Source organism: Penicillium psychrosexuale (assembly GCF_028828465.1).
Source record: "Penicillium psychrosexuale strain IBT 29551 chromosome Unknown utg000002l, whole genome shotgun sequence".
NCBI classification, from domain to species: Eukaryota; Fungi; Ascomycota; class Eurotiomycetes; order Eurotiales; family Aspergillaceae; genus Penicillium; species Penicillium psychrosexuale.
Genome location: NW_026643187.1, coordinates 5581885 through 5597718, shown reverse-complemented (window position 1 = coordinate 5597718; position 15834 = coordinate 5581885). Strand labels below are relative to the sequence as shown.

The 15834-nt window shown below is 50.8% G+C and overlaps 7 protein-coding genes across 7 annotated transcripts; 4 read left to right on the top strand and 3 right to left on the bottom strand.

Moving 5' to 3' along the window:
* Positions 1 to 99: 99 nt before the first annotated feature.
* On the top strand, positions 100 to 1602 carry rpt1 (proteasome regulatory particle base subunit RPT1; the record flags this gene model as incomplete). The annotated part of the gene is made up of 4 exons (XM_057184201.1): positions 100 to 194; positions 266 to 380; positions 439 to 668; positions 723 to 1602. The coding sequence occupies 4 exons, from the start codon at positions 100 to 102 to the stop codon at positions 1600 to 1602; spliced, it is 1320 nt and encodes a 439-aa protein (XP_057045651.1).
* A 679-nt stretch (positions 1603 to 2281) lies between these two features.
* Positions 2282 to 4510, top strand: N7518_003273 (succinate dehydrogenase [ubiquinone] flavoprotein subunit; the record flags this gene model as incomplete). Its single annotated transcript, XM_057184200.1, has 6 exons — positions 2282 to 2323; positions 2395 to 2449; positions 2506 to 2579; positions 2627 to 2790; positions 2847 to 4235; positions 4291 to 4510. The coding sequence occupies 6 exons, from the start codon at positions 2282 to 2284 to the stop codon at positions 4508 to 4510; spliced, it is 1944 nt and encodes a 647-aa protein (XP_057045650.1).
* A 912-nt stretch (positions 4511 to 5422) lies between these two features.
* Positions 5423 to 6995, top strand: N7518_003272 (uncharacterized protein; the record flags this gene model as incomplete). The annotated part of the gene is made up of 2 exons (XM_057184199.1): positions 5423 to 6062; positions 6148 to 6995. 2 exons carry the CDS (start codon positions 5423 to 5425, stop codon positions 6993 to 6995), a joined length of 1488 nt encoding a protein of 495 aa, XP_057045649.1.
* A 220-nt stretch (positions 6996 to 7215) lies between these two features.
* On the bottom strand, positions 7216 to 8726 carry N7518_003271 (argininosuccinate lyase ARG4; the record flags this gene model as incomplete). Its single annotated transcript, XM_057184198.1, has 3 exons — positions 7216 to 7720; positions 7772 to 8612; positions 8672 to 8726. The coding sequence occupies 3 exons, from the start codon at positions 8724 to 8726 to the stop codon at positions 7216 to 7218; spliced, it is 1401 nt and encodes a 466-aa protein (XP_057045648.1).
* A 376-nt stretch (positions 8727 to 9102) lies between these two features.
* N7518_003270 (uncharacterized protein) lies at positions 9103 to 10401 on the bottom strand (the record flags this gene model as incomplete). The annotated part of the gene is made up of 1 exon (XM_057184197.1): positions 9103 to 10401. The coding sequence occupies one exon, from the start codon at positions 10399 to 10401 to the stop codon at positions 9103 to 9105; it is 1299 nt and encodes a 432-aa protein (XP_057045647.1).
* Positions 10402 to 10967: 566 nt separating this feature from the next.
* Positions 10968 to 11762, bottom strand: N7518_003269 (uncharacterized protein; the record flags this gene model as incomplete). The annotated part of the gene is made up of 1 exon (XM_057184196.1): positions 10968 to 11762. The coding sequence occupies one exon, from the start codon at positions 11760 to 11762 to the stop codon at positions 10968 to 10970; it is 795 nt and encodes a 264-aa protein (XP_057045646.1).
* A 1197-nt stretch (positions 11763 to 12959) lies between these two features.
* On the top strand, positions 12960 to 13369 carry N7518_003268 (uncharacterized protein; the record flags this gene model as incomplete). The annotated part of the gene is made up of 2 exons (XM_057184195.1): positions 12960 to 12989; positions 13043 to 13369. 2 exons carry the CDS (start codon positions 12960 to 12962, stop codon positions 13367 to 13369), a joined length of 357 nt encoding a protein of 118 aa, XP_057045645.1.
* Positions 13370 to 15834: the final 2465 nt, after the last annotated feature.

Sequence of the window (15834 nt, the reverse complement as noted above, 5' to 3'; positions counted from 1 at the left end):
GATCACGTCGAATTTGTTACTCCTGCATATACATCTTCGATTTCATTGTTTCCTCAGACCCTCCCTTAACTCGGCCTTGGGCTGTCAACACCTTTCATCATGCCTAGCGCCACAGGTGAGAACTGGGAGAAGTTCAAGAAGAACTACGCAGACGATGAGGAACCAGAGAAGAAGATTACGCCCCTTACAGACGAGTGAGTTCCCGGTCTGTGTCGATTCAATCTACACAAAGCGCGATGGCAATGATTGACACGTCTTATTACAGTGACATCGCAGTACTCAAGACCTACGGCGCCGCACCTTACGCGAATGCGCTGAAGAAGCTCGAGAAGGATATCAAGGAAAAGCAAAACAGCGTGAATGAGAAGATCGGCGTTAAGGTGATAACTTATCCAGCTCTTTCGGCCCCTTGAACAACTCGAGCTAATGTCTTACCAGGAATCTGACACCGGTTTGGCGCCTCCACACCTTTGGGATGTTGCTGCCGATCGACAACGCATGGCGGAGGAACAGCCGCTACAGGTCGCGAGGTGCACAAAGATTATCCAGGATGAGAAGGACTCGGACAAGAGTAAATACGTGATCAACGTCAAGCAAATTGCCAAGTTCGTTGTCAACCTCGGAGAGCGCGTTAGTCCGACAGATATCGAAGAAGGCATGAGAGTTGGGTAAGTTATATGGTGGATTATATGTCATTTCTATGTACTGACTAGGCTTCGCAGCGTCGACCGTAATAAGTATCAGATCATGCTGCCCTTGCCGCCAAAGATCGACCCCAGCGTGACAATGATGACTGTCGAAGATAAGCCTGATGTGACCTACGGCGATGTTGGTGGATGCAAAGAACAGATCGAAAAGCTACGAGAAGTAGTCGAAATGCCCTTGCTATCGCCAGAGCGCTTCGTGAATCTCGGTATCGACCCACCCAAGGGTGCTCTGCTCTACGGACCCCCAGGAACCGGAAAGACCCTTTGCGCCCGTGCAGTCGCCAACCGAACGGATGCTACCTTCATCCGTGTCATTGGTAGTGAACTGGTGCAGAAGTACGTTGGTGAGGGTGCTCGGATGGTCCGTGAACTGTTCGAGATGGCCCGTACCAAGAAGGCATGCATTATTTTCTTCGACGAAATTGATGCCGTTGGTGGTGCACGTTTTGACGATGGCGCTGGTGGAGACAACGAGGTTCAGCGAACCATGCTGGAACTGATCACACAGCTGGATGGATTCGACTCTCGGGGTAACATTAAAGTCATGTTCGCTACCAACCGTCCGTCTACACTTGACCCAGCCTTGATGCGTCCCGGCCGTATCGATCGTAAGATCGAATTCTCACTACCGGATGTCGAGGGTCGTGCCAACATTCTCCGAATCCACGCCAAGAGCATGTCCGTCGAGCGAGACATCCGTTGGGAGCTGATCTCGCGACTGTGCCCCAACGCTACAGGTGCCGAACTCCGCAGTGTTGCGACTGAGGCGGGTATGTTTGCTATTCGGGCTCGCCGTAAGGTGGCCACCGAGAAGGACTTCTTGGCCTCCGTTGAGAAGGTGATTAAGGGCAACCTCAAGTTCAACTCGACGGCTACATATATGCAGTACAACTAGAAATTCCGACTCACTTGCATTATGGATGGGATGTACGATCACTATTGTCTTGTTACATGGGAGTTTTTCCTGGTCAATGCAATATAATTTCAACCTGTGTACTACCAATGTAGTACGTAGTCCGTATAACTTTCCTGATTTGGTCGGAACGCACACGGCTTGTCATGTGATTCTAACTAGTCATATTGAATCACATGACTATCTCGATCTAACTACTAGATACCACAATGATCGATATCCAGCAATTGCACGTCATTCTACTAGGAAAAGTGGGACTAAAGTCAGAAAAGATAACCAGATATAGATTCAAGATCCCGTGATATGACGCTCTACCGTTGACTTCCGGCAGCTGTGTTGGCCGGCAAAATGGAATATCATACCTAGATAGTGGATCCTTTCCAATTGGCCAATCACGGGCAACCGGCTGCCCGAGGTTGATTTTCATTGCGCAGCTGCTGATTGGCTAATTTGGCCCGGTCCTCCCCGTCGGCAACTGGGAGAATGATTATGTCAGCGTGAAACTGTTCAACCGTAACCCGAGTCCAGATGAAAGTGTCGCCCTGGAAGGAGTTCGCTATTCCACAATCTCCCCTCTTTGTTAAGCCTGTCACCGACCCTCGGTGTCCTGCGATTATCTCGGTTCATTTAGGGAAACCCAATTCTCGTTTGATCCGCCATTATGAGCTCCATGAGCATGCGGAGTTTAGCTCCTGCTTCCAAGGTGAGTAGCCATGCAACGATTTTCAGCCCATTCGCAACGGCCATGACATACTCATACGTCGATCTCTCTAGGTTTCCCGCATCTTGAGGAACCAGAGACGTCTCTTCTCATCTTCAAAGCCCGCAGGTACGCATTAGACTACTCAACCCATGAACGCACCGTCACTAACTGAACTGCGCCAGCCCGGATATGGTCCAACCAGCCTTTGCGCGCTAAGGAGTCCAGTGGCTACCTGAGTGACAAGTACCCTATCATTGTAAGAGCTACCACTCACAGGCGGTTGATTGAGTCTAACATGCGCAGGATCACGAGTACGATGCCCTCGTTGTCGGTGCCGGAGGTGCCGGTTTGCGCGCTGCTTTCGGTCTGGCTGAAGCTGGATTCAAGACTGCTTGTGTTTCCAAGCTGTTCCCTACGAGAAGTCACACTGTCGCTGCCCAGGGTGGTATCAACGCTGCCCTCGGAAAGTAGGTTTTCACCGCAAGCACCGGAAGGTACCGAATTGAGTCTAACTGAATTTTAGCATGCACCCGGATGACTGGAGATGGCACATGTACGATACCGTGAAGGGTTCTGATTGGCTTGGTGACCAAGATGCCATTCACTACATGACCCGCGAGGCTCCCGCCAGTGTCCGCGAGCTTGAAGGTTACGGTTGCCCATTCTCGCGTACTGAGGATGGACTTATTTACCAGCGTGCTTTCGGTGGTCAGTCTAAGGATTTCGGCAAGGGTGGTCAGGCTTACCGTTGCGCCGCCGCTGCTGATCGTACTGGTCACGCCCTTCTGCACACCCTCTACGGACAGTCTCTCCGCCACCACACCAACTACTTCATCGAATTCTTCGCCCTTGACCTGCTGATGGAGGATGGTGTTTGCCGTGGTGTCATTGCCTACAACCAGGAGGATGGTACTCTGCACCGCTTCAAGGCCCACCACACTGTTCTTGCCACCGGTGGTTACGGACGAGCCTTCTTCTCTTGTACCTCCGCCCACACTTGCACTGGTGACGGTATGGCTATGGTTTCTCGTGCTGGTCTCCCTAACCAGGATCTGGAATTCGTCCAGTTCCACCCTACTGGTATCTACGGTGCTGGTTGCCTGATTACCGAGGGCTCCCGTGGTGAGGGTGGTTACCTGATCAACTCCGAGGGTGAGCGTTTCATGGAGCGTTACGCTCCTACCGCCAAGGATCTTGCCTCCCGTGATGTCGTCTCCCGCTCCATGACTCTGGAGATCCGTGAGGGCCGTGGTGTCGGTCCCGAGAAGGACCACCTCTACCTCCAGCTCAGCCACTTGCCTGCTGAGCTCCTGCACGAGCGTCTGCCCGGTATCTCCGAGACTGCCTCGATTTTCGCCGGTGTTGATGTCACCAAGCAGCCCATCCCTGTCCTGCCCACCGTCCACTACAACATGGGTGGTATCCCCACCAACCACACTGGTGAGGTTCTCAATGTCGACGAGAACGGCCAGGAGAAGCCTGTTCCCGGTCTGTACGCCTGTGGTGAGGCCGCCTGTGTGTCTGTCCACGGTGCTAACCGCCTGGGTGCCAACTCCCTGCTTGATTTGGTTGTCTTCGGCCGTGCTGTGTCTCACCGTGTCCGTGACATTGCCAGCCCTGGCCAGCCTCACAAGCCCCTTGCAGCCGATGCTGGTGCTCAGTCTGTCAAGGACCTCGACCATGCCCGTAACGCCGATGGCCCCAAGTCGACTTTCGAAGTCCGCAACGCTATGCAGAAGGTCATGCAGACCGATGTCAGCGTCTTCCGTACCCAGTCGAGCTTGGACGAGGGTGTTGAGAAGATCAACAAGGTTGATCAGCTGTACGAACAGGTCGGCACCAAGGACCGCAGCATGATCTGGAATTCCGACTTGGTGGAGACTCTTGAGCTCCGCAACCTGCTCACTTGCGCGTACGTAACCCCGAATAACTGATCTAGGATCGCTTGCTAACATTAGATCTCACAGTACCCAAACCGCTGCTTCCGCTGCAGCTCGTAAGGAGTCTCGTGGTGCTCACGCCCGTGAGGACTACCCCGAGCGTGATGACCAGCACTGGATGAAGCACACTCTCTCCTGGCAGAAGGTTCCCCACGGCGAGATCAAGCTGGGCTACCGTCCCGTTCAGTCCCACACCTTGGATGAGTCGGAGTGCAAGTCTGTTCCTCCTTTCAAGCGTGTCTACTAAGCTCGCTATTTTGGATACGACCCGCAGAGAATAGGAGGATACCACGGAGTTGTTTCAGATGGACCCTATCGACGCCCTCCCAGCCTCGTAGTTTCGAGACGGAACTATGGCTTGTGGCGTCACAAGGCCCCCGTTTCAAGGGGAAATATCTATGAAAAAGACCATTTTTTTGTTGACTGTGTTACTTACCATCCTGTATAGCCATATTGTTTTCCTTTATCTTAACAGGCGAAGAGTTGGTGTGCTGAGTGCTTTTTCCCTCTGTTTGTCTCATATGATTTGATTTATTACTTCTTAATGCTTTTCTGTGCCCCGTCTTAGGTCCTTATTGTAGTTTTCTCCTTGTCCATCTCAAAACTCCGGTTCTTTGTTTGATTTGGCTAAAAATCCCGGGGGTCGGCCCTGGTCTGTCAACAAAGAAACCGAACACCTCTCGGAGTCTCTCGAACCTTGTTTATTAACTTACGACTGATTTCTTGCTGACTTACTAGATTCTGCGATCATTTATCGCCGTATTATCCAACCCTGCGTCAAAGAGACGCGTCTACTGCACTAAAGAAAACCCAACTCTGCTGCGCAGGAGCCCTGGACCCCATTGGTGACAAACATACAAGGATCTATAATTGGCATGGCAATGCCACCCCGCACCAACAAAGGAATCCTTTCTCGACTTCTTTCAGAAAACAGGGTCGTGGTCTCCATTCGAAAGTTAATGAATGCCACCTGCAAGAATATTTGTCGGGGCACAGCCCATTTGACCTATCATTCCCAGCAGATTCTCAAATATCGGTGAAACGAGATCTCTCGCTTCCAGTCGTTCAAGCTTGTGCTATCCAGCGTAATTGCTGTGTCTTGCGATTCGATCGAGTTGTCTTCTTCGGCGAATGAGACTTGGTCTTCAAGGTATTCGAGATGGAGTCTCCCGAGTCCCTGTGGTCTCTTGTCCCTCGAGACGATACTACTTGCACTGGGTCCAAGCTGTGGTATGTCTGCACAGCAGGCAGCTTTCGTGGATGCTGCGCAAGTGATCCATGTACGACGGGTATTTGTCCGGACGACGACGATGACACACTCTCATCGACCTCAGCTGGGGTGTCCAGCGTGACGACGAAAACCACCACTACGTCCCCTACGTCCACTTTGTCGGACCAAGCTACCGTCTCGTCGACAGCCTCTTCTATTACTTCAAATACATCAACAGGTTCGGAGACACCCATATCCTCAGTAACACAGGCGACTTCATCGCCACTTTTTACAAATTCTGACACATCCACGACTCCAGAACCTACAGGTGTTACTGCTAGCGCATCTCCATCCAGTACCTCATCCAATACCCCAGGTGCCACATCCTCAAACCTGGGCGCAATCATCGGCGGTGTTGTTGGAGGAGTTGCGGTCTTGGTCATATGTGCCATTCTGCTTTTCTGTTGCTGTCGCCGCAAGAGAAAACATGGGAAGCGCAAGGGCACAACTCTTGTCTCATGGTACAAAGATCGAGGCATTGCATCCGAAATGAAAGGCCCGCTATCGCCATCAGACAGCGAAGCACATAGTAAGCAGAAACACACCCCACGACTAACCAGCCTAGCCATTGAGGCAGCGTAACATATCACTAATACAAGCCATTACATCGATAGACTCATCGAGCGCGGCCTCCCCATTCACAGATAACACACGAAGCATAATCCTCACCCCAGACCTAGCACTAGAGTCCTCCGTCACAAGCCTCATCTCACACTCTCCCCGCAAAACACCCATCCCCCCAACCCAACCACACTCAAACGAGCTCTTCGCTTCAATCCCTCCCCGCCAGGGATTCACCCCCGAGCTACCAGACACAGGCTTCCACCGCCAACGCGCCGAACTAGCCTCGCATGCCCAGAGCGAGCTAATCAACGTACCCCTCCAACAACGCCAGCCACAGCAGCCCAATACCAACTCATGGACTACTCCACGGGCCTGGGAATCGCCCGCCTTGGCCTCTATACCCAGTTCACGCGCAAGCCCAGCACGAGCAGCCGACACCGGCAGCGGCCACAGCCACAGCCACAACAACAGCACTGGCGGTAGTCCGGGGCGAAACCAGGCTGGACGGGTCGTCACCGCCGAGGGGGTTGTCCTAGGCGCGAATCTGGACCGATACTCTAATGGTATGGAAATTGGGGAGTCTGGGTCCCAGGCGCTGGGCGAAAGGGGGAGAACGGCTGAGCGCGGTGGGACGGATCATGTTATGAGTTTTATGCAGTATGCTGGGGATCGGGGAGGGACTGGGCTGGGAATCGAAACTGGTGGCCTTGCTTCTAATCCCCAGGGAGGTGGGAGCAGTGCGTCTAGGCCTGCCGAGCGCAGTTTGGAAGATGATATTGTGGCTGCCGAGGGTCATGTTGATGTCCCGCCTGCTTATGAGGCGGCACAGGGCGCTCCTGGACATGATATTAAGTCTCCGTCTGGAAGGATGGGTATGAGCCCGAGAGGAGGTGTTTGAGGGGTCGATCTTGATTTTCGGGGTTATGTTAGGGTAGGAGTCCCGGCTTAATGGGTTGAGATTTGAACGGTCTGGTATGTTGTATGATATCCTTCCTTTATTAGCAGCATATAATTTCACTCTTTTATTTTAGACACCCAAACAAGTCAATTCATATATTCATTTTAGTCTAACCAAAAGCCTAACATTTATTTTCTGTCATATATCGGACCAAAAGATTCTACAGTAAATTCTTCAGCACGGCAGTCTGCTCGAGAACCGCGCGCTTGCTAGTTCCGCCAATGGCATCCTTCAGCTCAACGGCACGCTCGTAGTCAAGGCAAGTCTGGACATCCGCGTCGAAGCGGGCGTCGACTTCCTGGAGCTGCGCCAGAGAGAGTGTGTCCATGGGGACATTAGTGTTCTCAGCCAGGGCAACGACACGGCCGGAAATGTGGTGTCCCTCGCGGAAAGGCACGCCCTTGCGGACAAGGTAGTCGGCAATTTCGGTAGCCAGCATCTCCGGGGCCAGGGCGGCGATCATCTTCTCCGGGATGACGGTGAGCGTGGAGAGCACACCTGTTGCGATCTGGATGCTGTCGCTGACAGTCTTGACGTGGTCGAGCATGGGCTCAACGCTCTCCTGCAGATCCTTGTTGTAGGTAGTAGGCAGGCCCTTGATTGTGCACATCAGGCCGGCCATCTGGCCGAAGGTACGGCCGGACTTACCGCGGAGCAGCTCCAGGCTGTCTAATGGGGAAAATGTTAGTATTCTGCTTCATAGTACATAAATGAACTCAAACTTGCCTGCATTCTTCTTCTGGGGCATGAGCGACGATCCAGTAGAGTAAGCATCCGACAGACGGACGAAGCCGAACTCCAGACTGCTGTAGATGATCAGATCCTCAGCCCAGCGGGAGATCTTGAGCATGAATGAGCTACCCCACTGCATAGTCTCCATGGCGAAATCGCGGTCCGCAACCGCGTTCATGGAGTTGTACAGCAAGCCATCGAAGCCAAGCTCCTTGGCCATAGCCTCGCGATCAATGTTGAAGCAGTTACCGGCAAGGGCACCGGTACCGAGGGGGCTCTTATTGACGCGACGGATCACCTCGCGGAGACGCTCCAACTCGCTAGCAAAGGCGGTGGCATGCGACAGGATCCAGTGGGACCAGCGGACAGGCTGGGCCTTCTGCAGGTGGGTGTAGCCGGGCATGAGATAGGCGATATCGTTCTCAGCGCGAGCAATGGAGACCTTGATCAGATTGATCAGGTGGGCCTCGATCACGCGGAGCTCGTCGCGGAGCCACAGGCGCATGTCCGTGGCGATCTGCTCGTTACGCGACCGACCGGTGTGCAGCTTGCCGCCGATATCCTTGCCGATGATCTCGCCCAGACGGCGCTCATTGGCGGTGTGGATGTCCTCGTCGTTCTCCTTGGCCACGAATGTGTTTGTTTGCCATTCCTCGGCGACTTGCTTGAAACCACGCTCGATCTCGGCGAACTCTTGCGGTGTGAGGATGCCGGACTTGGTGTTGGCGCGGGCAAAGGCAATTGAGCCGGCGATGTCTTGCTTCCAGAACACGCGGTCGTAGGGGAGGGACGTGTTGTACTGCACCATGAGGGGATCGAGGCCCTCTGTTTTTTGTATGAGTCAGTGGGCTTTTTTGGTGGGATGGAGGGGTTGTTCTACTCACGGGTGAAGCGGCCTCCCCAGAGCATGTTCTCAGCGACGCCTTTGGGATTACTCATTTTGGAAGAACGGAGATTGGTCAATGGCTTGGAAATGAAGAAAATAGAGAAATTCGAAGTGAAGTTCCCCCGTGTATCTCGTGGAATCACCCGATCATCCACTAAGCCTAATTGGGAATATCTGGGGACGATGGAGATAGGTGAGTCGACGTTCAGTATTTGCAACATAACTATGTAGCTTTGTATGATATTTAGGGCTTTATCTAGAATCAATTCACACGTAGATATCAGAGAATTAGAACTACTTCTGAATTTGACACCGATTGTAAAACCCGACAGCTATCTCTGCGTAGATAAGTGTAAATATATGTAACCTCATTTCCATCATTCGTGATATATATCTTCCGCTCATATAGACAAACCCAAGATGAAAACGCTAATCAAGCAACTCAATGACAGTCCAAGTGACAGTAGTCAGAACCTGACCCCCAATCTTCTCCATAACCCTCCGACTCGCATGATTATACCCAGCTACATCAGTATGCGCCCAAGCCCCAACACATTCTCGAGTGTAACTATCCTCCAAGTCAACACTCTCAGCCCCAAAAAGCCCATCTACTGCCATCCCACGACGCATAACAGCTTTAGACAATGAAGCCGCAAGACCGCGACCGCGATGCTCGGGTTCAACATGCAACGTCGCTAGCGCTCCGTCCACACCCAAGAATCCCCACGCAATAGGCATTTCATCAACATCACTAGAGCCATCAAAATAAACCGCCATACCGGGCATTGTAGATAGCTGCGACCTCGGCCTGGGGATATGCGTCCGACTCTGCACAAGATCTAGATGCTTACTCAGAACACCCTCCCTCCCCTGTCGGTCATGGAACCTATACCCGGCTGGGAGGGACAGATCGGCGCACGGCAGATCTGCATCGGGGCTGAACTCTGATCTCCGGAAGAAGTACTTGTAATAAGGCGGATCGTCGAAGCGATGGACCCGGATACAGGGTATCGGGTCAGATTGGGTGTACGAGCCTGATCGCTGCAGGAGACAGAATAGACCTGTATGAAGGGCACCGATGAGGAAGGCGTGTGGGTCTGGTGCGGCAATCAGGGGAACACTACTAGTACTATTGGTAGTGGGAGTGGTGTTTGGGGTCACCAGGGACGTCGACACGGGAGGAGAGTCAGCCTCCGCAGATGTGGCTTGCAAATATGACAGATAGGATGGCAGCAGGTTGGTCTTGACATATGACAGCAAATCCAATAGCTGGGCGCGGGCCAAGGCTAGGACGGGCGGGTTGGCGGAAAAGGTGGAAACAATGGACTTGATGGTGTTGGTGTCAGGGTTGGCGCCGACATCATTACCATTTTTGGTTCGGCTATTATTGGATCCAGAGTCCACATTTAATACCTCCGGTTTCGTGGCTTTGATACTATCGCCGACAGTGGCGATCGGCGGAATTGACGTGTGCTCCGCTTCGAGACTGGAGTAGATGAACATTTGTGTTGTGCGGCCGGCAAAGAGATCCACCCGCGCAGCCAGCCACGGCTGTCCAGGCTCAGGGGCTAAACCGGGTGGAAAAGTCGCCAGGATGTGGGCAGTCTCGTGCGGATACCCAATTCCATGCTGGATTCGCCGGAGCAACGTGGTGGAATACGGCAGTTCAGATATGAGGGCTGGGATTATTGTGGCTGCATCATGCTCGTAGATGCATGTCGATGCCATTGCGAGGTACCAGGTACCCGGGAACCTGGATTCAATAGATCTCTACTCCGTACACGAGTTGAAGCGAACTTGCAGAAGAGACTATCCTCGATTCGATCGCAAAGTGACAGGTTGACACCTGACATGACGGTGAGTCAGAGGTGGATAGCCCTAACTGAGTCTGGTTAGTTACATATCAGAATATTCTTTTGTAAAATCACGGACGTCCGGAGTATGTAGAATTTTATTAAATTAATATTTGGGATCTCCGAGTTTAAAAGTATTTGTCACTCTGGTCTGTGCCTGTGGCGGTGCACTATCGATTATGACGCAGGACCATCTCGTCAACTCTAATGTCTGCACTTTATTTACTTTATTTTTGACATGCTTATGATGATCTGCATTGTTATGGGGAAGACTATCCCTACGGAGTATGGCATGGAAAATGGAGAAAAAAAAGTACCTTTGTCATTATACTCAGTGAATTGGGCCACATCACACTATGTAATTTTTTTTGGGCACGAGGGACATAAGAAAAAAAACGAAAAGAGAAGAATAGGAAATTCGTGCCTCATGATCGCGCTATCCTACCAGGGACTGCGCGCTCCAACCATCCAATCTTCCATTGCCAGCCATTCACTCCACCGCGCCTCGGCCACTCGAATTTCATCCTCTGAGGGGTCACGCAGGGGCCTCAAGAAGGGAGTTTCTTCATCTGGAGAAATGTCGTAGGCGGTCTTGGTAGCTGCCCACCCACTGCTTTTTGCCGTGAACATATAGTTCACCCGTTCTTGCTTGTAGATACAGCCCACACCAGCCTCCCAATCACCACCGAAGAAGCCTTGCATAACACTCGGTGAGTCTTGCGCGGTGACAATCAATCGTCGGATATAGGGTCGCAGCGAAATAAAGGGCAATGACGTGGTTTCCACCGGTGCGCTGGACTCAGGTCGCTGACAGGGTAGTCGAATATTGATGAACGCGGCAATGGATTGCACTTGGGGTGTATGCTGGCTGTAGTCGACGAAATGTTGAACACAATTCTTATAGTGGGGGAACCAGCCCGTATGGTCCACGCGACCAAACTCGGCATCGCTCAACATGGACTGCGTCTCTGGGTTCATTCCCTCGTCGTGGGAGCGTTCGCACCTATCGGGGATGCGTTCAGCGTCTCGTTCGACGGATCCTGGAACAAAGGCAAAAGGTCTCAGAATATGGGTCATGGTGTAACCGGCGCAATGGGCACGACCGGGGTAGGGGAGGTGAAGAGAAAAAAGGAACTCACTTTGAGCGGGTTGTTCGCGAGAGTAAGGGTCGCGCATGTCGATATGATGAGAGTTTTCCCAGCACTCTCTTCCAGAACCCTGCATTCTCAGTGACATGTTCGACAGTCGACATGTGTTGATATAAGATGCGCAAAGAGGAAGACTTCAAACGAAAGGTGGATTTAGACTGGCGGAATAGTTCATGATTCTGGGGGAGACGAATGCCTTATAGCTCCGCGACCCAGCGGACGGGGAAGACCGAGCCATTAAGGGTGCCCAAAATCGATAAGTTGTGAAGATCAAGGGCGGACTAGTTCGGGTTTCCGAGGTGAAGCAGGGTGGAGTGGATCTGGGAAGCTATCGAACAAAAACCAAGCTTGAGCCACAGATGTGGTCACTAGCCACGGTGAGCCACGGTTTGAGCCACGGTGAGACCGACGATGTGGCTCGTCAGCTTGTCCACAAATAGCAAGGGGTGTGTGGCTGTGTCCCGAACCGACAATGGAATTGTCCGCTAGGCCCGAATAGGCAGTTCGCAAGGCCGATCTAGAGCTGTTCTGGCGTAGCGTTATCAATAGTGCAATATATTCGGGGCTAGTCGCACTATCTCGCCCTGGATCACCTTGAAAATGATTTGGAAACCTTACAACTAGCGGAAGATCAGTGATCTCATTAGTCTTTTAATATGCTCGCTTAGAGATTGTCTTTGGCCCACTTCTGCTTAGAATGAAATCATCTTGACATTATACAATATAGGAAACAGGTAGAAATCCGGATCGGGTCGGGGGATGGATCTCATATCACATTTCACATTTCGGATTCGATGGTATTTGCTCCCCCCCGCTGGACCACATGTTCATGAGAATAAGAGTAAAACCAAAACGTGGAAGCGAACAGAGGAATATGCAAGGGGGCAGCAACGTAGAACGAGGATGCCACGATTCATGGTCTGCAGGGATCCTGCAAACTGGAATCCTCGTATCCCGACTTTCCCACATCGGGGACTCCGATCGGCCCTAACGCTTAGACTTCTTCGTGGCAGCCAATGAAAAGGTTTCATTTACGTTTCGGTGGAGACCATGCAATCCCGAGTTCCCGGGAGTAACCAAATCCTATCTATGAAAACAAACTAGGCGATTAGATGCGGATCTTGACGTCTTAATTTCCCCCGCTTCCAAATTTTGCTGCGGCTGAGCATTTCCGATACATTTAAATGCAGCCTGCGTCGCTTCTGGTGAGACCTGCATCTCAACATTCAGATTTGAACTAGGTCTCGTCATCTTGCATTGAGATATCACACACAACACCAACACTATGAGTTATAAAACCAACTATGAGCTCTACGTGAGTAAGATCCATTCTTACTTCTACCAACCAATCTAACATATACATTCCAGTCTCGTGGAAGCATCGATAGCAGACGGTCACCACCACCATCAGATGAGCTTCTCTCACCGTTAGCAACGCTCTACCCGCATGTTGCCGCCCTGCAGCCACAGTACAATCCCAGCAACTGCACCTTCACCGGTTACCGAGAAACGGGATATTGGGCTGCAGCCTACACTACACAGCCTGTGGATGATTCCTCGATATCCATGCGTCGCACTGGTAAGCTTTATCCTGTCTTTTCTTCTTCGGTCGCATTTAGTTCTAACATTCCCCAGATGGAAGACCATGTCGATTTGTTTCTAAAATACGCCGACTCCTCAGTCGAGACGATTTAAAATATCGTCGAGGGTCGAGGGCGACGGCACGAACTGCATAAACTGCATCTTTCCTTTTTTCATCTCGGTGATTTACTTCAAGCACACACACGACCAACGATTCACTTCTCGACATCTTATTCTCTCTTATACGAGGCTACTCTTTTGAGCCACATTCAGCACCAAGGCTTTAGCGAGCATGGCTTCGCATCCATTTCTTTTTTCTTTTCATTTGTTTGATTTTCATTCTCAGAGGCGCATCTTTCCCTCTCGTGTTTTTGGCAAGCGACATCATAGCGGGGAGTTCTTTGGCACACATTGGCCACAAGCCTAACTTGGAGGCTATCATATTTTCTATTCTTGTTACTTCATTTTCTGAATATGTTTTATGTCAATGTATATAAAGGCAGATTTTGCCTACAACATACAATATCAAAGGACCAATCACAGTCCACTTTTTACCGAATATGTCCACTTTAGCTTTTGAGAAAATCAGACGTTGCACGGAGATCGCCGTATAATCCTAAATATCGGTCAAGGTCGTTCGGTTGAAAACCCACGTTTTCAATCCAGAGACCCCCATTCTCCACTATCAGGCCCATTCAGGCAGTTACCAAGAAAAGCCACATGTCAGCCTGGGAAGCAAGGCACTAACGCAATGACGACATGACCAGCATAGTATGTATTTGCTTTTTCTAGAACGATAGCCTCATGGTTCATTCCCAATCCCACAGTAGCACTCGTGACCCCTGCAGTCTAGTCCCAGGGACAGGAACAGATCGAGGGTGTAACCACGCCTCACTCCGATCACTTGCATCAGGTCCTAGTATGCGCCGATCCCTTCAACATTAATTATCACCTTAGCTAATGATCGGCGAGCTCCACACACATATGGAGTTTTAGCCTCACTATAATCACAGCCCTGGAGCCTTGGAATTGGACGATGATGATTATTGATTATATTCGCATGGGTCTAGGTCAATGGTGATGTGATATAATCGTACGTATCAGATATTGCAATTCAATAGCTTAAGCTCAGACACGAGATGCTGCCTGCAGAACCGTATACAAAGTTTCAGGGGTGATACAACCTATGCTTTATTGCCAGGAATGGAAACTCAGGACCGGACGTTTCAAGACTAAGGGCCGACCCGTGACGATCATATGGTTGACCCATCCATCCTCCCCACAGTATTTGAAATATCGTACCTAACGCCTGCTTTTTGGGTGGTTCTTATGTTACATAGTCTTTAGATTTGGGGTGTAACGTTGCGCTGTGGGCATTGGCTATCTCCTCTTCCACATTTGCTTTTGTTCATGATTATCTTGCGCTAGGGGCGGCAGACAGAATACTGCATTGCGTCAAGATGAGAGTAAATACGACTAACTATATCCTTGTTGTTTGAAGGACTTGAATGAAAAATATGCTAGGACAAAGGCCATTGAAGTCATGGATTATTGAAACAAGCTCATAGAGCAGGGGTTGGTATTCCTCGACTGTTCTATGGCAAGGAGAAGATACTCGATCTGCAATACGGTTCCTGATGCAAGGGGCAAGGAAGGATCGTCGATCATCCTCGGGTGATTGCCACGAGATCAGAATAATAAAATAATAAAGTTCTAGATCGAACTCATTGCCCAATGACGTTGTTGTCGCAAATAATGGTTCGTTGCAGATGTTTAAGATTGCACGATCCCTGCGCCACAGTTCCTTCAACTATGCTATCAAAGTAAATAGTCGGGTCTTCGCGCTAGAAGGATCCGAGAGCGAAACAATAGATAGGAAACCAATTCTATGCACCTATCTTAATCATACCCCTTTTCGCATCTCTTTTTTGGTCCAGGAAGAACTCATGAGATACCCATCATGTAACGCAGCATGACCAGACTAGTATGTGCCATATGAATCAAAGCCAACTCTGCTGTACAGAAACATAAATGTCATGATTTGCTTTTATTGCTACCTCCTCAAGTCCCGGGCTATTTTAAGAATACAAATTACGATTGCTGAAACGACACAAATTTTAAACAAAGGCCAAAACTGCGGTAACGAGTCATAACTATCAAACCATGTTAGCTACTGACTAGCTGATCAACTGGATACAACTTTTACCTCTCACGATGAGAACTCGGCAGAAATCCAGCCTCACGCTCTGCTTCCAGTCTCAGAGACTCAGACCCATCCTCTCTCCAGTCTATTGTTGTTTCGTGGAGCCCGGGTATTGCGTCATGATCTTCGTCTTCGGATCTCCGGGGAAGAACGGTTACTGACGCTGCATCGTGGATCGGCGGCTGTTGTATAGTATTCTTAATTGTCTGAATCGTAGATCCGAGGGTGTTGTCCAGCCCGGAAATTTGCGGCCGAATGCCTATAGTCGCGCTTGTAGCTAGCAAGCCGAGAAGGAGTACGCAGATCGTGGTAAATAACGGTTGAAAGAGCATTATGTTCTGCGGTCAAACAGGGGGCCCGTGGAAGGATTTGATTT